This window comes from Buteo buteo, chromosome 3 (assembly GCF_964188355.1).
Source record: "Buteo buteo chromosome 3, bButBut1.hap1.1, whole genome shotgun sequence".
NCBI classification, from domain to species: Eukaryota; Metazoa; Chordata; class Aves; order Accipitriformes; family Accipitridae; genus Buteo; species Buteo buteo.
This window is the reverse complement of record NC_134173.1, coordinates 6,380,261-6,407,739: the sequence shown is the minus strand read 5'-3', so window position 1 is coordinate 6,407,739 and position 27,479 is coordinate 6,380,261. Positions and strand designations below refer to the sequence as shown.

The window sequence follows — 27,479 nt, the reverse complement described above, 5'->3', positions numbered from 1 at the left end:
ACAAGGGGCCAGAATTAAAAAGCACAATGTGAAATATTGATGAATGAAGCTCAAAAGGAGTGGATTGTATTCCGGGAACCTCTATGAAACCATAAACAAAATGAAATATTTAAGCCCGATCTTGTGTTTCTAAAGGGAGATCAGGTGATCGCTGTAGATGTTATGATACGGTGCGAACGTCAACAGCGTTGGCGGGCGTGGCGGCGGGAAAAGTGAAGAAATATCACCACCTTGAAGATCAAATCTGTGCGTCACAGGTAATTTCCGGTTAGGCTGCTGAAGGATTTTTTAATTACCACCATCCTTATTATCATTAATACCTCAGGCACCGAAGACACCTCGCTCACCCCTCCCCGCCGAGCCCCCACCCCCCGCCTTCGCCTCATGACGCACCCCCCCGCCCACATCACGCCCCTCCGCGCTGACGTCACGCCGCGACGCGCGCCCCCCCCCCCCCCAAGCCGTCCCGTCCCGCTAGGCCGGAAGTGACGGAGCGACGTGACGGTGGGCTGCGTCGGGGATGCGCGAGCAGCGGCGGCGGCGGGGCGGGGGCGGCCCGGTTGATCCCGAGCGGGGGGGGGGGCGGCGGCGGCGGCGGCGGGCGCCGCCATGTTGAGCCGCAGCTCGTTCACCAGCCTGGTGGTGGGGGTGTTCGCCGTCTACGTGGCGCACACCTGCTGGGTGATGTACGGGATCGTCTACACGCGGCCCTGCCCGGCGGCGGCGGGAGGAGGCGGCGGGGCGGCGGCGGGGTGCGTCTGGCCCTACCTGTCGCGGAGGCCTAAGCTGCAGGTGAGCGGGCAAGCGGCGTCTGAGGCGACGAGCGGTGGTCAGCGCCCCGCCTGAGGCGACGGCGATGGCGGGAACGGTCCCCTCACCGCTGAGGGGAGGCGAGGGCTCCGGGCCCGCTCCCCAGGCCTGGGCTCGTTTCCCCAGGCCTGGGCTCGTTTCCCCCGGCGCCGGTGGGTGTGGGAAGGGCGGCGCTGGCTGACGGCTGCGGACACGCGTGGCCTGCCCGCAGCTCCCCCCCACACACCCCTTCCCTCGCCTCGTAATGCCGCGGTTTGGAGAGGGGGGCTGGTGGGCTGTGGAGGGCGGGTAACGGCCGCGGAGGGTGGGATGGAAGCGTGTGGTGGGTTGGTTTTGTTCGGTTCTTTTTTGTTCCCCGGTGTCTATAACCGTCCTGCCACGGGGGAAGCTGGCGAAGCTGCAACACGGCTCCCGCGCTCTTAAGCGTGAGCTTGGCGTTTCCGTACCCTGATTTCTCCGTGCTGTGTTTTGATTTCAGTTAAGCGTGTATACGACCACGCGGTCAAGCATTGGTGCCGAGAGTAACATAGATCTGGTTTTGAACGTGGAGGATTTTGATATTGAGTCCAAATTTGAAAGGTAGGTACCCAAGCTACGAGTTCTTCAATGCCGAAGTACGTATCCTAACTAGTAGTTACGCGTATGGAAGTACGCACGAAGGTAGACTGTTCATAATACTTGTCTTGAAAGAGTAGAGTTGTTGTTCTTACATTCTTTGGGGGTTAAAGCTATTTTTGCATTCTGTACAGGCTGTTCGGTTCGCACTTGTCTTCAAGAATAATAAACATATTTGCCATGTTAAGGCAGTAAAGGTATTAGTTGGATTTCAGCCTTAGAGTTGAGGACAAAGTGCCGCTGTTAATAAAAACAGTATTTTTTTCTTTAATTAAAGGCTTCTAGAATATTTCATGGATTAAACATTGGTAAAGTGCCTGCCTTGATGGAAATGCTGTGTCAGATTCACCTGATACTGAGAAACAGTCTCTTAGACAAACTTTTCTTAACGTTGAAAGTCATCTTGTAGTTGCAGGAAGCAAAGCTTGCAAAACAAGGCTATACTAGTAAATATAGAATGCCTGTTTCTCTCGTGTAGATTCTGCAAATCTTGAATGCCGTCCTGTGTTGTCTGTTTTAATTTTCAGATACTGCTCTAAACATTCATCTCACTAGCTGTGCTTGATCAGTAACATATGTATGATGTGTGCTAAGCTTAAGTGTTGATCAGTTTGGATCAGCGTACTCTTCTCAGCAATATAGCCAAATGTTTTACAAAAGTGTGCTTTGCTTATAATAGTAAAAATTACTTTCCATTGTGAGAATCTAAGTCAAAGTGCCTGCAAACGCTTGAGACTTTCCTCTAATAACGTGTAGCCAGTCTACTAGCTACGTGATGTTCTTAATAGCCATGGCTTCAGACCCGGAATAGAACTTGCTAATAATTGTAAAAGTAAACCTTGTTTTCCTGGTAGTTTAGAGTTTTGCGATCTTCTGAAGGGATGTTGGTACTAAGATGGAGTAAGACTGTCTTCTTGCAGAGTCTCCCAAGTTCTTTCACGTTCTGTATTTTCTATAATTAAAGAATGCATTGGTCTGCAGTTAGGTCATTTTAAACTTCATCTCTGACAGACTTGAAAATATAAGAATTGTTTTACTGACACAGTCTGCTAAGCCATTGGAAGTATTCAGAGAAAAATAACCTGGGCAGATTTACAGGAATAGAGGAGGTATTACGCAAGGTTGCATGTAGGGTGATTTCTTGGCTAACACAAGGGGAGTGACTTCATGGTTTGGGGCTCCAATCTCGAGTTCTATGGTTGGCATGCCACAGCTAAGAACATATTTTATTAATGCAAAGCTTCATGATTTTCTTTTAAAACTTTTTATCGTGTATACAATCTGGGATACATAATCAGTACACAGAAAGCTATTTTCTACAAGTGCTGTGGTAATTTTGGCCCTATGACCTCTTGGCAGGGGAAAACAGCGAAAGAACTGATGATGCAGTCCTGTGTTATCTAGGGTAATAAAGGATAAATTGGACAAAGATTAAAGTATCTTAAGATAACAGTAAAACTTTGGAAATGCAAATATTATGATACATACTGGAGTATATAAATTGATCCTATCCAGCCACAGCTCACTGTGACATATTAGCCAGAACTAACTGTTGTGAGCCAGGGAACCTAAATGTCTCGTCTTTTTTTTTTTTTTTTTCCTAATGTCCCCAACCTTTTCTAGCTTGCTCCCACAACATCTTCAGTGATCCTTATATGTATAGCTAAGTATTTCAGCATGTGCTATGCCATCTCATAATGTATTTATTTTGTATTTTAGGACAGTGAATGTCTCTGTACCAAAGAAAACCCGAAATAATGGCACATTATATGCATATATATTTCTTCATCATGCTGGCATTTTGCCTTGGCATGACGGTAAGCAGGTGCATGTGGTGAGCCCTCTGACCACGTACATGGTCCCTAAACCAGAAGAGATTAATTTGCTCACTGGAGAATCAGCCACACAGGTAAGTGGTTTTTCCATCTATAGATGAACAACTGAAAAAAAAGAAAGTAATTTCTTTTATAGACACTTCTAGTGTTAGCATCCACTGTGCTTGCATCTTTACGCTAATGACGATACTAGGGGAAAAAAAAATTAAACCCCCTCTTCTTGATTATCTGCTTGTGCACTAACAGTAGACCACTCAGCACAGTAGAGGTAGAGCGCTCTACAACACTGGCTGCTATCAAAACACTTCCCTAGTTAACATTAATTACTTCTTTAAGGATTCACTGCTTTTGGTAGAAATAGTGTATTGCTCTGTAACAGCATGATGCTGCTTGCTATAGTGAATTGGATTAATGTGAAATAATATGCTTTGCTTTTATAAAACAGATATGAACTTGATTTTGATATTGGTGAGTGACCAATGTTAATTGTTTCTTTTCCTTTAGGACATTCTTACTTTCCACTTCAGTTCAAGACAATAAGATAGTATCATTTGACAAATGCTGTGATTACTCACCAGGGGGAAAAAATGTAGTGTTATCTAATGAAATACGTGTGAATGGCTGTTGTGCCTCTTACTAAGTGGAGCTTGAGAATTTCACTCTGTTCTTCTTTGGAATCTGAAATACACCTGTAGCCAGCAGTGCTGTTTCTAAATCCTGTCAGGATAAAGTTGAAAATGCGTTGAGGCTAGAGTCCAACGCTAAAAGTCAGAACAGGTGGTGTTCACCCAAAGAAAAGCAAATAGAACACCCTTTAGCATCTACTGAAAGCTAAAGTCGTACTCGGTTTCAGCACTGCTTTACGAAGCATTTGGAAGCTCAGAAGTTCAAAACAAATGGTCTGATCTTTTTACTCCCCAAAGTTCATATGGTTGATCATCCACATCCTTCTGACTGTTTTGAAGTAACATCTGATTAAAATGGGCACTTAAGTTTTTAAGTGTCAGGTTATGGTGGGCCTTTACAATCCGTTCTGTCATATTTGAGCAAAATACTTGACCTGGTCAAAATTAACGTAAAGTGTTTCTTAGTGGGCTTCTGTTTTGTGATATAGTTAATGACTCCATAGTTTCTGCAGGTTAGAGTATTACTCTCTTCAGAATTCTGTATTGTTTAGCAATATGTATGTTTATTGTATTTTTAAAGCAAATTGAAGCAGAAAAACAGACCAATGCTCTAGATGAACCTGTCTCTCACTGGAGGTCAAGATTAACCTTAAATGTCATGGTGGAAGATTTTGTGTTTGATGGATCGTCCCTCCCTGCTGATGTTCACCGTTACATGAAGATGTAAGTCAATGACTTAGCTTTGCTAGATTTGTTATTTATAAACTTACTGCACATTTCTTCAAAAATCCTCCCTGGCCTCCTTTAGTATTTTACGTTTAAATTGCCGCTTAGGGGACAAGAATAGATACTCTTAATGCTTGCGTTTCAGTACTGACAATTAGTAAGATACTGCATACAAGAAAACCTTATTGGAGATGCCTCGTTCCTGGGCAGCTCAGAGTTTAGAATACTTTTTTGTATGGAGTTATCATAGTAAGACAAAGCAGAACTACAAAGACACAACTAAAATGCTACAGCAGACTTCATACCCCCTTGTTCTCAAATCATACTTCTGGCCTTTAAAGCAATTACTGTCCCTTGACCTTTCCAGTTATCCTTCAACTGCAAGTTATCTGTGCAAACTGCAATTGCTGAAGAGGCACAGCTAATCTCCTGTGGCGTCTTTTTTCTCCTTTTACGATTGACTTGATTTTACTTTGACAACGTGTGTTCCTACATTACGTCACTTTCTCAAGAAAATACTGAAAAGCAGGGACAGGTTTTTCGGCCACTAAATGCAGGCAGTAGCTTCTGTTCACAGCTTGCTTAAATTACTTCCAGCATTAACCATAAAGATAGTGCTGTATTGGCTTGTGCTGCTGTTTGTTGATGCCTTTCTCTGCAAGTATCCTGTTAAATCCAGAGATAGTTGCTTAATCAGCAGACCCTGGGGTTCCGGGATAGCTTCCCAGCCAGAATAGATAAACTTAGTAACTCATAAGATAGGCCCAGAACCAGAAGGGGTTGGGCTGGGGTTGATGAACGAGGATACTTTTTCTGGTCATGTTTAGATATACATCAGTGCTGTTCTGTCATTGCATTATACAGGAAATAGTTTGGATATGAAATAGCCTGTTGCAATTCCACTAGCAGTAGCTTTAATTATAGTTACTGTATAGAAGTCTAAACCTCTTCAGTTAAATAACCAAGCAGTATTTCTGAGCCTCAATTTAGTACTTTTCTGTATTACTGTTGCCCCTTCTGTATTTAGTATGCAGTCTTTCTTAGCATGCACAGAGACTTCTTTCTTTTGTCAGCAACTAAAATTCAACTTTCAGGCTTTAAAAAGCTCTGTTACGCTAGTTCCATAGATGTTTACTGAGAACATCACAGGGGAGGTAACTGCCTTTCTAATGACGAACTTCAAGAACTTGTCTCTTAGGGCATTAGGCTAAATACTTTCCCAAGGTATTGGCAAAGCAATTGCATATAGGTCGCAATTTGTTAAATAACTTTCCAGTAGTCAGTTCTGTAGAGGGCTCAAAGGCTGGTAAGTTTCTATGGGTTTCATGCAGGTTGGTGAGGTGGTAGAGCAACCCAAACAAGTGCTTCTGTTGAGGACAGAGAACATTTCTGCTCCTTGTTCACTCTCCCCAGTAGTATCGAGCCTTCTGGTGTGCATACCAGCCATCGTGTTCATAGTCCCATGCTAGCTAGAGCATGTGCGGTTGCTGACCTGAGACATGTCACTGGGGGTGCAGAGGAGTGGGGGAGATGGTGGAGGGTTGTCACTGTTGCAGTAGGAGGGGGATACTTGAGACAAAGGATACAAATACATGGCAGTAAACTTCAGCACATTTCTCTTTGAACTTTTAATTTTCTCTACCCTTGATCATGCAACGACTTCGGCATCATCACAGCCAATGTCATTTGTCTTTCATTTTTTTTTTGCTTATTCTGTCTTTCTACAGAAAAGTAAAAACAAACTAAAGAGAGAAGTGTGACGTGCATAATCTTTTATACAGACCTCTCTCAGTGAAAGACTCTAGGCTAGCTGCTTCTTTCTTGCTGGGTGATGTTAAAGGAAAATGTGCCTGAAAAGATGGTGGGAGATATCTACATGGGTACATCTGAAAGTGATGAATGAGTGCTAATTTGAATTAAAGTAGTTTTCTTTTTAGATCACTATAGTCATAAAATCCATGTTTAAACATCCTAGGGTTCAGTTGGGGAAGACAGTGCATTACCTTCCAATATTATTTATTGATCAGCTAAGCAACAGAGTGAAAGATTTGATGGTGAGTAATAGAATACCTTTAATTACATTTAACAGTTTTAACAGTAATCTTCAATGTTGTTTTAATTATGATTTTGTCATAGGTTGTTTGCTGTAATGAAAAAGTACAAATTCACATAAGGACTCTATCAATAACTGTTTAACTTAATGTGGTCAACTGTGGTAACTGCAGAGGCTGGATCTGGGTTTTGAGACTCCCGTCTAGCAGAATTCTCTACCAAACACTCCCTCCTGTTCCACCAAAAGATAGTTGGATTCCATTGCTTCTGCCTTTTGGGTGGATATGGAGGACATCACTGCAGCAGCAGCTGTGGTGGGAGGAGTCTCATGAGCAATTTGACTCCCTAAGCTGAAGAAGTTGTGTTAACATCCCAGAGCTGCTTCTGATACCTTCTAGGGAAATGACCATACTGAACACAGCTGATACTGGAGCTACACTGAGATAAATCAGCAGTTGTTCTCTTATGTCCAAAAAATTCACTTGTGATTAAATTTTCTGGTGGTGCTCTCTATCACGTTAGGGTAACTTGAGCACCTGAAAATTTGGTGTTGCAGTACATCCAATGATTTTGTGCACTGAAACAAATCAGGGCTTAGAAACATCAATAATGGAGTTACAGAAGGATGAGATCTCTGGAGGTTGCTAGTGCAACGCCCCTGCTCAGAGTAGGGTCACCTAGAGTGGATTGCTCAGGATTCTCTCCGGTTGGCTTTTGGATATATCCAACAATGGAGATGCCATAGCCTCTCTGGGCAGCCTGTTCTAGAGTTCAGTCACCCCTGCAGTTACAATAAAGGTGTTTTCATACATTTAAATAGAATTTTCTGCATTCAGTTTTTGCACAATTCTTCTCTTGCGGGAAGTCACGCAGTTCCTTTGCTACAAGTTGCACGTGGCATCTAAACTATGTTCATCTTAGCAGCTCTTAGTTAAGCCCTACAGTTCTTTTCAGTTGCACTGGCTGGAATTTAGCTGTCAGAGTTTCTGAGAGCTAAAGTCTTGGAGTGTCTCAGAACTGTTAAACGAGTATGTCTGGATTCAGCGTCTTCTAGATGAAAGTCTTGGTGGATCTAAACTTTTCGATAGACCTTCTAAATCATCTTTGCAATTCATTAACTTTAGCTCAGACAAAGAATTTTGTTACTTAGTGTTGGGGAGAATCTTCTTTAAAAATTTGTATCCCTCCCCCACAAAGCTTGTTCAGCAAAATAAACTCCTGAGCATTTGTTACAACTCTTGGTAGCAGATAGTTTTGTCCAGTATTTCTTTAGATACACTTTTGTGATGTCTTTATCAGTGGTCATTGTCCTTTGTTTTAAGTTTCTTACCACAGCTCATTCAGTTCAGTACATTCATATGAGCTTCTAACTGGTCATGTACCCTGTTTACAAATAAACTCAGCATTCTCATGTTATTAATAACATTCCTGCAGTTGTCATACATGTCACGGTTAATGCTATTGTAACTCACAGCTTTAAAGTCGATAAGGATCCTGAGAAGTGCTGCAAAGGCTATTCCATCAAAACTAGCAGACTTGCCCTTCAGCACTGGCTTATGTGACTCCTCAGTAGCAACTTGCCAAACTGCTTGCAAGCCTTGCAGAAAGAGTGGTCTAATAGTATGTGAGATAACGAGGGGCGAGTGAAGAGCAGGAAAGAATAAGGGAAGAACGTGATACAGCTTTTGTGGAGCACAGTTGGCGTTTGACTGTAAATAAGGGTATGGAAGCTGTCTGTTTGGTATGCCCAACCTAAAGTCATGGAGCTGAAGATGCATTTTCCCTGCTTGTGCTAGACTCTGTAGATTTTGAACTGACTGTTGTTTTGACCCAGAAGTAGGTCTTCTATGGTAAGCACTGTAGTCTAGATGTTATGTGTTCCTTGTGTTCTTAAATGTTCTTGCCAATGCTGGGGGTTTGGGGATTGCACAGGATTCTGATTTAATAAAGAGAAAGCTTTAAAATTCATACCGCTGAACTTACTTGCTTTGTTTACACGCTGTGTTGTAGTACTGACAGAGTGCTAGAAGTAACATGTGATGTTCTGAGGCCATACTACAAGAGTAGGTTGTATTGCAGAGGTTTAGTAACTTCCTGGTTTTCAAAAGCTTAACAACCATCACACTCAACTAGCTTGTGAGGCAGCGCGTGTGGACTTCTAATTGCTCATTGAGAAAAAGTTCATTCTTCTAGTCTTTGTTTCTCCTTTTAATGGCTTTTGCTGTTGAGGAATTCCTATCTCTGTCTTGTATTACAATCTGATTTTCTTGCTATGCTACCCCTCACTCCTTAGTAGTGCTTTGTCTGTGTAAAGTGCATTTGCCGAGTGTTACTTACCCGTGCATTTGCAACATTTCTGTTTCCTGTATGTCCTGCACAGGTAAAATTTCTTTTCCTTTTCTCCCAGAAATGTTGATGCTATCTTTGATAGACTTGAGAAATTGGAATGGGAATTGATGGATTACAGCCATCCTTTAAAAAGGAGAAGCAGCCTGGAAGATGTTTATGTAGCTTTTGGTAAACAGCTGTAGAATCTTGCCAGCATTCTCTACTGTCAGCTGTAACCACTTTGGTTTCACCCTGGTTTTTTGTTTGTTTGTTTTTTTCTTTTTCGAGACAGTTCAGAGATCCCTGGCACCCTTTCAGTTTCTCAAGCTTTCTCCCTGCTGTATTTATAAAACTTTCTCAGCTTCTCTTCTTTTCCCATGCATGCATGTTCTGCCACTGTCTGAAAAGCTTATAGGGTCTTGGGAGAGTGGTAAAATTGAGAATTGTTTGTACTCAGTGGAGGAAAGAGTGAATGGGAGAGTGAACAGAATCCCCAGTTCACATCTGACTGACGCGTGGGCAGGCTAAAACCATGTAACGTGAGAATCAGAAGCCCATTCATCTCGGATAGGTGTCAGCTAACTAATTGCTGTAGAAACAGATACAGTGTAGAGTAGCAGTTCTGAGATGGGAATTACGATTGGATAGTAATTAGGAGCCGAGAGCAATAGATGTTGAACTGTTGCCATTCAGGGTGCCTGCCTATCTGTAGTCTTGAGCTGTTCTTGAAGGTTTGAAACATACTGCCTGAACTTGTACCTGGGTAGCTGTGGAGAATTCTGACATCTATGAGGACAATGGTTTTTTTCTTTGTTTTAAACCTGTTTGAGAGAGAGTCAACTATCATGCAGGAGGAGCTGAGGCAATTTAAGGCTTTTTTTTTTTTTTCCAGCTTAAGGGGGCCCCAGGTAGTTCTCATCACAACTAAAGTGTAGATGGTACAGGAGGATTAGCTGAATTTTATTCCTCTTGGAGCAGGAAGATTTCTGTGACACCCCACATCCCAAGTTTTGCAGGCAGGGTAGTTTGCATTATCTTGCTTCCCCACATTTTGTTTTGATATGAGGTGTTGTAACTTTAATTTTTCTCAAAAACAGCCTCAATTTAGTTCTGACTGTGGCCTTTGATATTTGATTTTTTAAAATTATTTTTAATCTTCTAGCTTAGGTAATCTCAGCATATACGTTCAGAGAACTGTCAAAAGAGAGAATTACCTTAAGCACACTTTTCCCACTTGAGCCAAGACCAGCAGAAGGAACTTTATGTGAATATCTCAGAGGCATCTGTGTACAGTAACAGTGAGACTGAGAACTTGAACAGAACAAAGGGCTAATTTAGCATTTCTTGGGATAAATCCCCACAGACTTCAAGCATAGTCTAGAAGTCTAAGAACTTATTCCCTTTCAAAAAACAAACTGACCTCTTAAAATTGTGTGATTAAATCATAATGTGATATAATCATTTTCCTTTATTTTAAAAAAATAGAATGGAAATAATTTTTTGCGATTTTCCTGCTATTAAAAGAAACTACATTTTTGTGAAATACAGGTTATAAATCGTTCAACAACAGAGCTACCTCTTACAGTTTCCTATGACAAAATATCTCTTGGAAAACTCCGATTTTGGATCCACATGCAAGATGCTGTGTACTCCCTCCAACAATTTGGTATGTTTTTTATTTTTAATGACTTTAGACCAAAAAAAACCCCAACAAACCAACCCTCAGTAGTGTAGTCCTTTTCTCATTTTTCAGTTTTCAATGTGAAGCTCCCTTTTCTTACAGATCAAATAAAAGTTCAGAGGCCAAGTTGAATAATCCTTTTTCTTCCTACTCAGGCCAGAATGACTTCCTGTGTCTCGCCATTCGTGTCTCTGGTGTGTAACTACAACCTAAGCTGAACAATGTGTTAAAGGCATATCAGTCTGCTTGCAACTGATGGGTTTTGTTTAAGGCAAGCCTTAACTTGCCAAAATATAGGTAGACTTGGGTTTTACCAATTAAGCTACCATCATGTTTCGGGTTTATGATTTCTTGACAAAACGTGTGCAGGTGACGTAAGATTGCTTTCATACTGGACGCTAGCATAACAGCAATTATCTCTCTAATACTTCTTGCATAATTACATGTTCTTTCTCTTAGGGTTTTCAGAAAAGGATGCAGATGAAGTAAAAGGAATTTTTGTTGATACTAACCTGTACTTCCTGGCTTTGACGTTCTTCGTAGCAGCGTTCCATGTAAGTGGAGAAACTTTGGGGTTTAGGAATTGCAGCATATGTAATTAAAAAGGGAGGGGGGGGACACGACTGAATTTCAACTCTTTCATTTATTAAGAACTGTTCTTGGAAATAGTAGTTTCAATAGGGCAATGGAATTGTTTTCTGGTACAAGTCAGCTGTATTTCCAATACAGAGTTAATATAAAAATCTCAAAGAAAACAAAAATTTGAGATAACTAGATAGAAACTAACAGTCTTGACTGAAATATAAAACATTTAACTTCATTATCACTTTTTTTTAGTTGTAGTTGAACCAAAGCCCCTAGAATTAATATGCCTGTCAACATCAGTTTAATTTTTGTTGTACTGTCACAAGGTTTACTGCTGCAGTGGTATAGCTGCGGCACCAATAGTAGGGTTTGAGTCTCTGACTTCTGATCCCTGGAGAAATTTAGATCAACTGATCTAAATTGCTTCAAAAAACTGTTGCTGTAAAGTGCAGAGCTTGTGGCTCTAGTCATGGTTATTTGTTGTTGTGTACCTCTCAGCATTGTGTGTGTCTTGTTTTATATATGATTTTTTTTTGTTTTAATGAACGATTTTTTTAGACTTTATTGTTCTACTGTGAACATTTTTATCATCTACGATTGCACTCAATACAATTTCCATATTCTGGGAGAGATAAGAGCTTGCTGGGCATGTTATGTTTCTTTATACTTACATTATGTACAATTAATTTTATTGGAAAGCCGTAGACTTCCCAGTCATACTCTTTTTTTCTTTTTTGTTTCCCCCTCCCCCCCCATTCTGTTTATCAGGTTGTAAGATTATCCGTAGACTGGGACTAGCTCTTCTGATACTTTTTTCTTTTGTGCATCATTTGCCTAAATTAAAAAAAAATATATCCATTAAAATTCTCTGACCCAAGGGTTTCTTGAATCTGTGCTGCTTTTTTAAGACAGTGAATGCTTAAAGGAAATACTGGAAAACGCACTGAATGAAAATACTGAAAAAATTACTTGCTACAAATAAATTTAATGCTAAAATGTCCCTGAAGTTTAGGTCAACTTGTTAGTTATGAAACAGAGATGAAACCTGACTTGCTGTATTGCAGGTTTTTTTAAAAACTTTAGTACTATCCAAGCCTAAATTGACTATCAATCCAATACAAAGGACTTTGAATCTAATTAATTGTGGCTTTCCCTGGTCTGTCAAGGAGGTGAGCAATTCCTCAGGTTCCTCATTCTTCATCCTCTACCATGTGTTACCCTGTATTGGGTCACTAACTTTCTTTACAGGACACTGCAATGTGCAGCATTGTAGCAGTAGAAGTATTTGGAATTCATCCTGTCGTTTTGCACTGCTTTTAGAGCCTGGGCTTCTAAAACAGTTTTTCTTTATAGCTTTTATTTGTGATACTTAATTTTTATTTCTGAAGCTTCTAAAACAGGTTTTTCTTTAATTCCATCTTAAATGCATTTTTAACAGTTCAGCTGGCAGTCTCAAATTAGCACACGTTTCAAGCAAATGAGTGTGTTTTTTGCTATTTGCAGCTTCTCTTTGATTTCCTTGCATTCAAAAATGACATCAGTTTTTGGAAGAAAAAAAGGAGTATGATTGGGATGTCTACAAAAGCAGGTATGGGCCAAAATGCGAAGTCTTGTGCACGTGCTGCATAACATATACTGTGTGTTTTCAATCTTACTCTAAGTTGACACTTTGTAGATTGACCAAGATGGCAAAATGAGATGTTTTTGTCTATGAAAAGAAGGCGGCTAACAGGCTGGTTCCAACTTCGTTAGCATTGTGCTCAAGTATCACTTGCTTTTAAGCACTTGTCACTTCCGAGGTTTGACTGTCTTGCAGTTGAGAATTAGTTTAGTATTAAGTCGATTACCATATTTCCCTTGCTGAAGGAAAAGAAAAATATTTGAGAAAAGAATGAGGACCAGAAAAAACCCCATGGGTGGAGAGAATGTGTTATCATGGGTAATGTCCTGTGAGTCCCATGTGTTCCTTGTAGGTAGCTACAGGTTCCAAAATAGTTGGGGGGCGAAACACTGTAGTGTAATGCCTTTATTTGATTTGGGCTTTGATGTAAACAGGAGCAGTAGAAGCTCCTATGGTGGGACGGGGGGAAGAGCATGGGAGGTTTGAGTTGGCTTGGATGTAGGAAAGATGAGAGAAACATAGTGGTCTGACATCTTGTCAAGCCTTCCTAGAGACAGATGAAGGTAGTAGCCAGCCCTGGATGCTTTGAGTTTTAACACACCAGTCCCCCGCCTTGTTTATTGTGCTAATGCTTACTGCTTGTTTTTTCTAATAGGTTTTTCCATTCTGATTATAAACCAAAATGATAAACCTGGAGTCACTTGACCTCTGAGACTATCCCTAATTCTATCATATTTACAGATTGATTAAAACATGTGAGGAATGTATCAATACCAGGAACAAAATCAGGCGTTCTAAATTACAATGAACAGCAACGTGTTTTTCTCATGTGGAGAATCTGTTTATCATCTTTATCAGGGTGCATTTGATCTTGTAAGGCATTTGTACTGCTGTTGGCATATATACACCAAAAAGTAAAAATTCAAAATAGTCCATGGAATTTCAGAATTGAGCATTAATTGCCAGTTTAAAGAGTGAATAAAATCAAATTGGAAAGACTGAGTGACAAAGGGTTTTCTAACCTTACTTTCGAAATATCAATCTTCAGCCTCCAGTAATTGACAGTTGCCATCATCTCTTTAGCAAGCCTTAGTCACCTTTCTGCCTGTATCTCCTTCTTTCCCTGAGGGAGAAGTGCAACCGGCAATTGCTCTGGAATGGTACAGTGTAATTGTTGTTGTCTGAGTGTGTTGTATAGCTCTTACCTCTTTCTGTCCCTGCTTAGGGCGATGGTTATTCGAATCTAAGAATTACTTAGTAGACACTTACAAGCATCTAAGGCTTTATAAAACCTGAAAAATAACCCTAAAATATACTTCTTAACATTTACAAACATTAAATTAGTTGCATGAGTTTCAAAGACTGACATTGTATTACCTCACAGCCTTTAGGCTTCCTTGAGACAAGAATCATTAATGTAGTTCATAATAGTACTCATACATTGCTGAACTGCTGCAGTACAGAAATCTTCCTTAAATATTCCGATTTCCTTGCATCCTTTGTGATAAGGATTTCATAAAATGTTTTTGTTCCTTATTTGCCTGGAGGTATATAGATCACTGGCTATTTCTAGGACTACTTGATATATCAAGATGTATATAGAAGTTCATGCTTAAACTGCGTAAGACAGAATTATAGTAAATAGGCCAGCAGTCTTCTATCATCTCAGCTGTTCGTTTAAATATTAATAAGCCTTTTGTTTTCATTTTTTCTATTTAGTGCTTTGGCGGTGCTTTAGTACTGTGGTAATATTTCTTTTCCTTTTGGATGAACAAACAAGTTTATTGGTACTGATCCCAGCAGGCATTGGTGCAGTGATTGAGGTGAGTTCTTAAAGCTCTAGAACCAAATACCAGTATTCGCAGTGACATCCATAGTTTATTGTAGAAAAAGAAAGCTAAACTAGTTACTGGAAAAATACTGCTGTAGTATGCTGGCTTAGCAGCATTGCTTAATTGGCTTTCAGTGGTAGAGGAGATTGTGTGCCTTTATCAAATAACTAAACTGGAAGTATCAGTTTTTTCTGGGGTGGGCCAGCTGGTATTGTGGAAACCAAACGTAGAGCTGTGCTGAGATTCCTTCCTATCACATCATCTGATAGGCATCACTCCTGACCAGGCATGTATAACCATGTCAGCAAGCCTTCACAGAAGCATTTGTCAAAGAGTAGGCTGTGTGCCATCAAGACAGCGCTGCAGGTCTGCAGCTTTCTCCCTGGCCGTGACTGAGTTGCTTGGGGAAGGAGGAGACTGCTGGCTGTGTTCATTATTCCAGAAGACCCTGTCCAATCAGTGGGTTGCAGGTACTGCTTAGAAGCCTGCTTTATATGTAGTAAAGCACAAAGTTAGCAGTAGTGGGGAGGGGAGATCTCTCTACCTAGCGCTGCTTGCAGATCTATTTACTTCTCAGTATTTAAAAATAAGTTCAGGAGTCTTGTGAAATTTTTGACCACGCATCTGTTATAGTTGCAGACAGTCCCTGTGGAAACAAAACAGTTCAGAATTTTTAGTTAGTGATTAAATTGTTGAATAGAAAGTCATGAAGTGATCCTTAAATTTCAGCTTATTGTATAAAACAGATTGAGCTTTCGTGAAAACTACGAACAGTGGTGTCCTAAATAGTACTGTTTCACTATTTTTCAGGAAGTTGAGATTTTAAGTCTGATGTATTTCTGTGTGTTAAGTTTTTTGTATCAGATTTTCTGGTGGTTTTGTTCCTATAAATAGCAATTTAGTCTTATATTTCAAACTTTCTTTAGCTGCCTGAAATGTTAACTGAATTTCAGGGATAAATATATATCCCTATAAATATGCTACTTCTTTTGTAGAATATCTTTTATTTTGATCCTTGAAATCTAAATAACTAAATTCAAAAAAATTTGAAGACTTCAGAAATTCAAAAGTGTCAAATGATTTAAAAGTGAATCAGTTCGAGAAAAGTGATGCTTTTGTTCAGTGGGGAAGAAGAAATAGTCCTGGTCTCTAAATGACTTTTTTTGTTAGAAGTTTTAGGGGAAACCAGATCAGGCATGTACGGTGGTAGGGTAACAGGAATGAACAGCTATGCTACAGGATTTAAGTGCAATTAAAACTGTTAGGATTTTGCATTTCTCTTTAATAATGAAGATTAATTTCTTGGTTGCCACTGCCTAAGAACAGGCAGATTCAGATCTCATTTGGTTGTTGTGCCTGTCTGAGATTCTTCTTCGAGCTGTGCAAAGATCTGTTAAATAGATCTCTCTGAGATCTGTAGTTTCTATGACTGTTTGGCTCCTATCATCTTTCTCATGCACCTTATTTTCCGGTATGTTGCTTCTGGATTGCAGGCTGGGGGAACTGGGTTAGAAGGATTATATAGGAACACTCTGTGGGACACTTAAATTGAGAGGAAATGTTCTGTAGGTTCTGTTGAAGTAATGTATCTCTCCTCTCAAGTGATGGTGAGATAACATGGTTGTCTCAAGGTGAGAATGAACATATGGACTATACATCTCAAAGTAATGTGCTGGGAAGAGCTTTTTCACAACTTGTTCTTAACACCTGTTTCTCATGCAGTACTAATAGTGACATTGCTTCTGTAATAAGTAATTTTCTTGCTTGCATCAAAGATGACAGTAAAGGATTGTCTTTACCATATTGCCCTTTTTTGTTTGGAAGATGTGAAGGGTGAGAAGACAATATTGGTGTATCTAAAGTTAAACAAACAAACCTTGTCCACAAAAAGCTTCATGGAGCATAGCTCTCCTGGTGAGCTTACTGTGTTGGCTGAGTTGTTGAATCAGTATAGCAGAGTGGGTACATGAGTAAATTTTCAGGTGAACAGAACCTTTGGTTACATTACAGTCAAGCTGTTACAGCTGTGCAGTAAGTAGCCAAATAGTTCAGTGAATTCACTGACTTTTGCTTGTAGCCCACTACTGAAATGTAATGACCATGTAAGTGCCCACTTAATTGCTGTTAGGAGTTCTGAGGCACCTTCATCTTGCAGACCTCAGCTGACCTCAGAGGCAGGTAAAAACTTGCTTGGCAGGTGGTTACTGGAGAATTCTCTAAATGCCTGACCTGGGTTGCATGCTGGTGCTGAGAGCAGCTAACCCCCACCAAAGCGCTGCAATCCAGATATCCTGGAAGGACTATATTATTTCACTTGAAGTATATAATCTGATACAGAGACTTAATAGTGCAGGCTCCCAGCATTGTACTTGTCTGGTGACAGGTTGTTTGGTTTATATAGAGACGCAGGCAGTGTGCTGCAATAAGGCTGTTCCTGCTTTATGCAATGGGTGCTTAAAATAGATATTCTGGTGTCTTGATTCTGATTATCTGAATCCTGCATAAGACATTCCTTTGGATAATCTTTTATGTGCACTTTTTTTTTTTTCTGGCTAATCACAGCTCTGGAAAGTGAAGAAAGCTTTGAAAATGACAATCAAGTGGCAAGGCTTAAGACCCAAAATGCAGGTATAGTAGACATTGGCCTGTTAATGATTACACTCTTGATTTGTCCATCTGTTTCCACATTCCTGTGCAACTTGGCTTTTGGTGAAGATCTAAAAAAAACTATAAAAGCTTTGTATATACATCTTCTGTTTATGGATGGCTTAATCCAAAAGCTGGATGAGCATTTTCAAACTGAATTTCTTTGAGTTCTGTAGAAGCAGCAGCTATTTGTATGTATTTATGGTGTGAGAAACTTCAGAACTCCTGTTAGTCCTGCTAAATCTTAACAGGTGGGACTGTGCTCCTACCACTGTATCAGAAAGGCGATCTTAAGTGACATTGTGATTTGAAGTAAGAAACTGAATTTTTCGTGAAGCTGTAGGTATAACTTCTCCATTGTGGAACTAGTAGAAGTAACGTGTTCTGGGGACAGGACAGTCTTTGACAAATCCTCTGGGTAAAAATTAAGTCCCGAGACTGTTTGCAGGACATACAGTGGCAGCAGGGATTCAGATTAACTTTTTTTTGACATGAGCATAATCTTTTTAAGTTACAATCGACATGGAAAGTTTCTCCTGTTGGTAGGAGAAACAGTTGTCTAATCTTCAGTGTTTACTTCACAAGAAGTACTGGGGGTTTGTGTTGCTTGAATTCTCTGCATCTTGAGTGGCTGATAGCTCTGGTTGTTCTGTGTCAGTATTCAAGGCACTGTGTTTAAGCAGTGACAGTCACAATTTCTGGAGAAGTGGCGATAATCCATAACTGAACTCTTTGTGCATGAAAATGGTTATGGTTTGTAATGATGGCTTGCTGTATCAGCCAGATTCTTAGTCACTTGACTTTGCTTTTCCTTTGTGAACTCTGCTGTCTCAACAGCATTTTCCTAAGCAAAGCAGTCCTGGATGTTTGGTGTAAAATATGAAGAGAAAAACTAAACTTTTTGCCTACCTTGTGTTTAGCAGGCTGCACAGAACATTTGTATGACTCTCTTGTATAGAAACTTATAAGAACTTTGAACTGTTACCTAGCTTAATGTCTAAGCAGTTTAGTTTGCAGTTTAAATTTCTGTTCAGGGAGTTGGACAGCAAGTGCTTTTCACCCCAGTCCTGACTTGATTATCTTTTTATATGTATTGCAGTTTGGCACATACAGTGACTCTGAAAAGAAAACTGAGGAGTATGATACCCAGGTAAGAGGGAATCCTGTGACTTCTGATCTATAAAGTCTATTTATGTGGCCTGCTCATTGACTTGTTTTGCTCTTATTGCTACAAGTATATTTTCCATGTTCTCATAGTTGTCAAGTGGATTATCATCATGTGGATGATCAGATAGTGAAGATTTGTTCTGATAATTTATGAAAAGAAACAGTGAAAGAGTTGTTTTGTTAGCTGAATCTGGTTGAAACATTTCTCTGAGAAACAGAATTGCAAGTAACTTAAGAGAAATATCTTAAAGGGCTGACATTCACAAATTTGAAAATTGATATTTTTACTTGTTATTTATAGTGGGGGAATGTTCATGTGCTTCCTGATTTCTGGAAGGAGTTGAACATAGGTGGCAACATTGGTGCTAAGTAGAGAGCTACTCTTAAACTCTGACCTTTTGTGCTGCCTCTTGGTGCCTGTGCTCTAAGGTGCTTGGTTGTCTGAGCTGGGCATTGGAATTGTCACCACTTTCTCTAGAACTGGAAGCATACTAGAAACAATAGCAGATATTTGGGAATAGGAGAAGATTTTCAGGAAAAATATTATGTGGCTGTCTTCTACTTAATGCCATGAAAAGTCTGCTGTATATAAAATGTGAACTAACAAACTATTTTCCTTGTCTATTAGGCTATGAAATACTTGTCATATTTGCTCTATCCACTGTGTATTGGTGGTGCAGGTTACTCCTTGCTGAATGTCAAATACAAAAGGTACTGTAAATCTATAAATGATCTTGTACAGAATTGAAACATTGCCCATTTTTTCTATATAAATTAACTGGAGATGATGGGTTATGGAAATCAGTTATGTTTGTTTCATTCATAAGCCAGGAACTAGAAAATTCCTCATTCTGTAGGATCTAAAGCAGAAGAGTCTAGCTGGTTTTTTAGTGTCCTGTAAGCTACAGGCTGTTGGATTTCACAAGTAACCTGATATTACTGTAGTATAGAATTCAATAGCTTGTGTACATGAGTAAGCTGTCAATCAGAAGAGGAGGAAGAAAGCTGCCACTGATGTTCAGACAACTTGTAAGGTGACAGGAGAGATGAGAGAAATTCAGTGGTTGAATGTGTCCAGTAACAGTGAGAAGCGACAACTGTCCCAAAATTATTTGCTCTGACCAAGAGGTTCCTGTGTTCCCAAATATGATAGCTAGATGTCAAGCAAGCAAAAGCATTTTTAAGAGAGGACTCTGTATTCCTTTAGAGCAGTGGACTTACTGCAACATATTGATGCTTCAGCAAGAGCTGAAGACTCAGTATTTCATGAAAAGGTGAAACTCTTGTCCACTTTCACTCAAAATAATACAACTAGCTCATTTTGTATTGGAAAGATGCGAGGAAGTATGCAGCTATGAGACTTTGTTGTAGAAAAAAATCTGCAAATGCAAGCATGGTGATGGCCATGTAGACATACTTTTTATAGTCTTTAGACCCAGAAGGGATGTGAGGGAGAGCAAGCAGTAGCTTAAAATAACATCAGAAAGAACTACTGTTGCTGCATACATGAGCCATAGCACTTGTACTAGAAACTGGGGCAATTTCTGGGCTAATAGAAAAATAGTTTTTTCAAAAGGTTCTTGTCTTAGTAAGGGGCTAACAAATACGCAGCATTTAAAAATTTTGCTTTTCTCACAAAATTCTTGAATTCATTCAGTACTGCAAAATACTATATGCCAGCTGTTCAATGAGCTGTAGCTTAAGAAAGTGAAAACAATTCATATCATAGAATTTTTATCATTGTTAAATCTGTTTGTAAGGAAATGTGATGGAACAAGTAGTCTTAAGAGTGGCTTATCCTTTAATCTTGCAGGCATCTTCTGATGCATTTTTTAGATGCTTGTGGATTAGTGAAGTGCTGCTACAGCTGTAATGTTGCTATTAACATGTCACTAACACAGCAGTGCAAGTTTATTTTTAAATGATGTAACCTGAGCATCACAGTTATTAGCTGTTCTTACTATCACAAGCAGAAGCATGGAATTTGACCACTATCTGTAGCACCACTGTTGCTTTGCTAAGATTGTGCTCCATTGAACATCTGGGAAGGGTTGTTAGATGCAAGGAGGCAAAAATGTAGTTTCCTTGTATCTACTTTTGGTTTTTAAGTGCCTACTGTAGTGGTTTGCACTGAATGGTATTTGTTGTTTGAAGTTTGATTAAGTCCTTACAGTGCCATATTAAGTGTCTCTTTAGTATTTAGAATACAGCGTTACCTCTGCAAGCCTTAATACAGTCAGGGTTCAGTGTTCAGTATTATCTGATGTCAGTTTGTGTGCAGAAGTCTTAGAACATTCTGAAAAAATGTAAAAGCAGTTTATAAACTTGTTGTCCAAGCTTCTTGTATGGACTGATAAGCATCCTTTGCTTAAACTACCTTCTCTGGAGCCCTGCCTAATCCAAGGAAGAGGCAAGGTATTTAGTTCTTGTGTAATTTGCAACGTAGCCTTCTCTTGGAGTAGTCAACATACAGTCACGTAGAGGATGTATTACATGTATGTATATTTGGCTGAGGTGGAAAAATAACTGGACTGTCGTCTTTGTTTGTAGCTGGTACTCCTGGTTGATTAACAGTTTTGTCAATGGTGAGTCCCTTCTTATGTTTTTTTTCTATGCACATTTCAAATGGAGGCCAAGACTCAAAAGTAGAAAATTAACTGCTATCAGCTGGATCAGTGTACTACAGAGCAATAACTTGACTGTAGGTTCCAAAATAATCACAGTGATTGAGAAAGGGAGAAGAATGAACCTGAAGTGAACAAAAGGGATTAGATGTGTCTGCTCTCTTAAGGAAAATGACTGTAAATCTCTAATTGTGAAAGTACAGTTGGTGTGAAGTACTTCTGTTGTGCACTTGTGTATAAGTTTTCCATATTTTATCTTCAGGAGTGTATGCTTTTGGATTCCTGTTTATGCTGCCCCAGCTGTTTGTAAACTACAAGGTGAGATTTAAAAGTGATAAAAGACTAGAAGTCTCTTCTTCCAGACTTTATTACAATTTGATATTTTTATTCCTAGATGAAATCTGTTGCACACTTACCATGGAAGGCTTTCACATACAAAGTAAGTAAAGCTCTAATTTAAAGATTGGTGCAGTCGTTTTGGAAATAATTTTCTGTGAGAAACAGCTTAGTAATATGTATCTTAAGGCTGACAGTGCTTTTTTTGTTTAAGAACTAAACTTGTTTTACTTTAGCAACAAAATACAGTAACTGAGCAGAGACATCAGCAGTTAAATAGACAACAAAGGGAGAGTATTCAAGCAAGTAACCTTTAAAGCAGTAGAATTCTCTTACTGAATAGCCTTTTCTTACAGAGCATTTATGGTTCCTGTTAACATGCCAGAGGCTACCCACAACAAAGGCTTGTGTGTATGTAGAAAGAAGTATATGATGTTTTCAATTATGTTTAACTTATTGGGTTTTGAAGGGGGTAATTTACTTTTTCCTAGCAGATACTTAAAGTTGCTTGCTCTCTTCTGCACTTTGAAGAGTGGAAAGAATAGTCTGAGGTTTCATCTCCGATTTGTTGTTTTAGAGAGCTTTGGGTTTTTTCCTTAATTTGAACTCTTTCCTGCATTGGAAGACTGTGGCAAAAATGAAGATTATTCTAACTTTCCATTTTCTGTAGTCTTTGTTTATGCCCTTTATACTTTTATGAGGAGCACCTTCAAATGAGGTAGTCTCAGAAGAAAACTAGCTAGACTAAATACTATTAGATGGGCTGCCTCGATGCATTCAGTTTCAATGGTTTATGAGGGCTGCCTAAGTGCCTGAAGGATGGAGCATTTAGCTTTTTCTTCCTTTCATCACTGTAGGATCACTCACTTGGGTGTTGACTTGGAAAGCCTGCCTTTTCCAACTTGCCAAGTTTGGGTTTTTGTTCCATGACAAACCTTCTTTGCACAGGCTTGAGAAGTGCCATCCATATTCTTTGATCGCTTTGGATTGATGTATTTGTTTTGACTTGCCACAAAGAGCTTTCCTGTTGTAACTAATCAGAACTCTCTCCTGTCCAACACCCCCGTCTTCTGCTAATGGTTTGTTTCATCGTACAAACATTGGTTCATTTTGAAGAGTGAGTCCTTGTGTGCTTAGAGAATACATCATTTTGCCCCTTATGGTATGGAATAACGTACAACTTGCTAATACTGAAAGAAGCAACCATGTTACTGACTCAGTTCATTAACCCAAGAGTGAATATTCTTTGCTGGACTTGTTTCCTGCTGGTTTTAGTGAGTTTGAAACAGTTTATTGCACCATTTGAGTACTAGAGCTGGTGCACTCTAAGAGTTGATTCCTAGTCCTCCCTGTAGGCTGGAGCCAGATCCAGAGGAGTTGCCCTTCTGTTTACTTTCTTTACCTTCTCTGACAAAATATTGTTGCCTGTTGTTCTCCCAGCAGATGTCTGGAAATTTTTTACTCAGGAAAAAGTAGTGAGAAAATATTTCATTATTACTTCAGAAACAGAACCTATAGTATGCCTAGTTGAGTGGAAATGGTGTAGAAAAATATGTCTCGAATAAGGGATGGGTGATTACTTCCAGGAGAGCACCAAACGCCCTTTAAAATCTCTCCAAGGCTGTCAAGTTAATGCTCTTAAGAGCAGTAAATTAACAAGTTTTTACACAAATTTCAAATTCCCACAGAAAGTGAAAGTGAACTGACATTTGTAAATCTTAAATCATTTGAGTAATGAATGAATAAAAGTTCTTTTTCCAGTTTCTTTTAAAGATGTCGCTGAAGTTGGATCCATGTTTTTCCCCTCACATGACAATACTCTCACTTACCTGAAGTAATCCTACTTCCTTTTTACTTGTAACTGTAATAGCGTGGTCTGTAGCAGACAGTATGGTCTTTGTTAAAAGAAAGCACTTCAAAGTTTGCATTACTTAGTTTTTCAGCATAACACTTAAGTATTGTTATAAATATGGAAGCAGTCCATATTCCTACTGAAGAATACCGTTCTAGGAAGCCTGTTTCCTGTAGCTTTGTATGACAGATGACTTCCTTTCTTCACAGCCAACTGAAGTATACTTTTCTTTTATTTGTAGGCATTCAACACCTTTATTGATGATATATTTGCTTTTATCATCACTATGCCAACGTCTCATAGACTGGCGTGCTTTAGAGATGATGTTGTGTTCCTGGTGTATCTTTACCAAAGATGGTATGTCTTTCTTTAATATTCATCAGAGTTTTTACAATGCTGTAGATGGTTGCAGTCTTACTGTTATAAAGAACTATAAAATAGTTTGGGATAGACCTCAAGCAGAATTTTTATAGTATAGCATATATAGTATGGTCTGGATAATGGTAGTTGTGTGTATGCCTAGTGAAGGGAATGGTGAGCAGCGGATCCTGAAAATGAGATCTCACTACAAATAAGAGGAGCAAAAGAGCTTTCCATAACTGACAGCATTCCTGCACCCTTTTTAGCATGCTGAGAGAGTAGTCAAGCAATTCCTTTTCTCACAGCACTCTCAGATTTCTTTGTCAGTTACCCCTTCGCCCTCCCCAAAACAGTCCTCCTTTTCAGCAGATAGTTTTGCATTTGCCAGTTACAAAAAAGATTAACCTGAGACATCAATACCTGAAGTAAGGTGAAGGAGAGCAATTCTGAAGGTTGTATTCACAAACCCAGTTAGGAGTTCTGGGCTCCTAGCCCTTGCTGAGGGGCTACATGTCTACACGTGCTCAGTATCTGAGGCATGCTTTCCAAGTTACTCTGCAAGGCACTAGCAAAGGATGTTTTCTGATGAAGGATTGCCCTGCTGTGCTTTCCTCTTTATCTAGTTTCCAAACACAAGTTATCAGGTTCTCTTGTAAGTTGAGCATCAGGCAAGTTGCAAATGCTTTAAGTAGCTAAAATCAGATGGGGAAGAAGGCTATATGCGGTTATCGTTGAAATGTCATTCATAAGTGAAGCTACAGAAAGTGTATTCTTGTTCCCAAGAATAAGTATTTATATGTGGAGCAAACACAAATTTTAAGCCAAGTTCACATTATACCAGAAAATATGGATGTGTACATCTAACTAATCAATACTAAATGCGGACTCCAGTTCTGGGTTTATATAGTCACACGTAAGTATAGTAAAATAGGTCCCCTTCCAAGGTATTTTTCTAGAAGTTAAGAGCTCAACAACTTCTGATAGGGGCTGGGCACTTGTTTCAAGTTTGAGAGGTGCCCTGGATGGCTTGAGAAGTACTCCAACCAAGCTTTAGGGGACCTAATACATCTCTTAAGAGGCCCTGTTATGAGAGAACTGGTTAAGTCTTAACGTGAAGAAGGTGATGTGTCTGTAGTTAATCTTTAAAACTGTTGTGGTTTTTGCCACAAATGGGAATAGAGAATACGATGAGAAAGAAGTTCACTTTTACAATTAAGAATCACAGAACTGCTTAATTCCTTCAGGTAGCAGACAATATTGTAACTAATCACTTTTTTTTTTCTGCCAGGCTTTATCCTGTGGATAAGAGCAGAGTGAATGAGTACGGAGAATCCTATGAAGAAAAGCCAAAAAAAAAAGCTCATAGAGAATAACTTAAGAATTGAAGAAGATTCTGACCCCTGGACTCTGGCTTCATGTATTATCTGGTCTTAAGGAAAAACTTATTTAATAAGAGTATTTTTAAAGCTTATGACAGAACTACATGGACAATACATCTTCTATATTGCCAAAATCTAGTTTTGATATCCTCCTATTTCAAGACCCTCTTTTGTCCTCACAAGGTCCACAGTCTGCCAGATGTCGTTGAATAAACTTCCTGCATTTAAACTTCTCTTCAGTGAAAACCTAAATTCCTGACTGTTGTAATTAATATCTAAATCTAAATCTATGTTTTGAAGGCAACTCACTAACTCAAAGTGTGGTGCCCATGCCACTAAGCTATGAAAAGTGAAAAAACAAGCCAGTGTGTTACAGCAGAATCAAGCATTATTGCCAAACTGGAGGCTGTCAAAAATAAAATGTATAATATTGGATTCTATGCCAATTACAAATCAATCTTGTTTAATAATGGAAATTCCAGAAATAGTGATTAAAGCTGTAAGTTGTATGTGGGCATTTTTCATGGCTTAAAAAAAAACACTGTTGGAAATACAGGATGAGAGAGATGGGGTTGTTAGAATTCAAATTCTGCCATGTTCTTAGCCCACAACGTGGCAAAGGGTTTCAGTTGGCTTAAACTGAATGAAGATGTGAAAAAACTGTAATATTATTTCTTTAAATATGTATCCAAGTTTATATAAATCCTTCTGCATTGTTGACAAACCTGATTTCTTGACGTAGCAGGTATTCATATAATGCAAATCATTGTTACGTGCTAGGAAAGTCTCTTAACACATCTTAAATTCTTCATAATGTGCTATCCCAGTGACCTATTAGGCCAATTCTCTCATCTTTCAAAGGGAATAATTCCTTCATCTTTCCCCTCTCCCTCCCTGCCCCATTCTGTTTATAAGATAAAACACACATCATTCAAGTGGAATGATTTTGCTCAAATACAGTACAGATTCAACAGACTTCCTGGATGCAGAGAAAAAAACCCAGCCTGGTGAAGAACAGGTATCTTCCTTTCACAAAATTTAAAATCCATATTCCATGGGAACAGTTCATTAAGGGAGGTATTTTGATCTGTTTCTTTCAAATTAGTAAAAATAATCAGGTTGAATTATTATTCCAGAATTCAAACTTCACAGCTGTATCTAGAAAACCATGGTTCTAGATTTTTTTAAGGAAGTTTCTTAGGAACAGTAAGTGAAATACAGAGTGCATTCCTTTCAGCAGCAAATAAAATGCAGTTAAAAAAAAATCCAAAGGGCAGAATTGTAATTTCCATTTCTAGTTTTGCTTTGGTCAGTAAGTTTACAAGTTGATCTTGAAGTTTCTTTATTAAATTGCATGCTGTTTGTGCAAGGCTATTTAACTCCAATTTGTCATTGATTGAAAATATTAATTGAATAACCTTGAAGAACATAAATCTACTTCTATAGTCTGTAACTACTTTATGAAGTAGATTTTATCCAGTTCTGATACTGCAGAAGTCTGAACGTATAAATACTTGGGTCCCAAAAAAATACGGAAATGTGCCTAACCTATTTTGTCACAGACTATAGTCTTTCTTACACTGAAGTCCTCCTTACACGCTACTGGCAATGGAAAGGAGTCTTGAATATTTAACTCATGTTCATGTTAAGGTCTCATTAACACTGTTAATTGTAACTAAGGAGGACTGTTGACTTTAGCATTAAACATACATGAATAAGTCTATGCAAAACTGGGGTTGCATTTGCTGTATCTTGTACCTGTTTTGGATTTGTTTAGAAGAAGCTCTTTGCTGTTAAGCAGACTCATTTGGGGCTCCTATTTCATAATAATAGTTAAATGTAAGTGGAAAATTTTTCCTGATATAAATAATGCATATAGCACATTCCCTTTCTGTGCCATTTCAAAACAATCTAGTCAGTGGTTCTTCTAGAGTAGCTTCTGAAAGTCCAGAATACCATATTCAGGTATTTCTGATGTTTCATCACTCATTTTTGTATGTAGCTATTGAAAAATCACTCTTGCACCTTTACATACTGTGAGTTTATTGGTCTTCTGTCTTGCATTTCTGATGACAATGACCTCATAATATCCTATACAGTAGTCATAAATAATATAAAATTAGACCATTTAAGTCTTCAAAATGAGTGAGACTTTCCTGTTCAAATCATTGGTTTATGCATTCCATTTCCAAATAAAAGACTTGGCATACGAGATAAAGAGTTACCTTTTGTTGTTGGAAAGAAAGGTGGTGAAAAACTATGTAAGTGGTGTAACTTTGGAGATACTAAATGAAATGTTTTAACTTTCTAGTTGTGTTGATGCCATCAGCTTGAAACAAAAATGTGGTTCTGTATGCGGTTAATGCAGAAGAAAAACTTCTTATATATAAAATTTCATTGAATA

At 39.0% G+C, this 27,479-nt stretch overlaps 1 protein-coding gene across 1 annotated transcript; it reads left to right on the top strand.

Annotated features, from left to right (window-relative positions):
* Positions 1–520: 520 nt before the first annotated feature.
* On the top strand, positions 521–27,479 carry CLPTM1L (CLPTM1 like). Its single transcript, XM_075022751.1, is given in 18 exon segments — positions 521–583; positions 586–792; positions 1,289–1,389; positions 3,145–3,334; positions 4,467–4,609; positions 6,588–6,666; positions 10,541–10,658; positions 11,133–11,227; positions 12,762–12,846; positions 14,599–14,702; positions 17,274–17,339; positions 18,457–18,507; positions 19,153–19,235; positions 21,075–21,109; positions 21,411–21,466; positions 21,543–21,587; positions 23,578–23,693; positions 24,985–27,479. Coding segments are annotated over 18 exon segments (1,722 nt in total). The 3' UTR covers positions 25,070–27,479.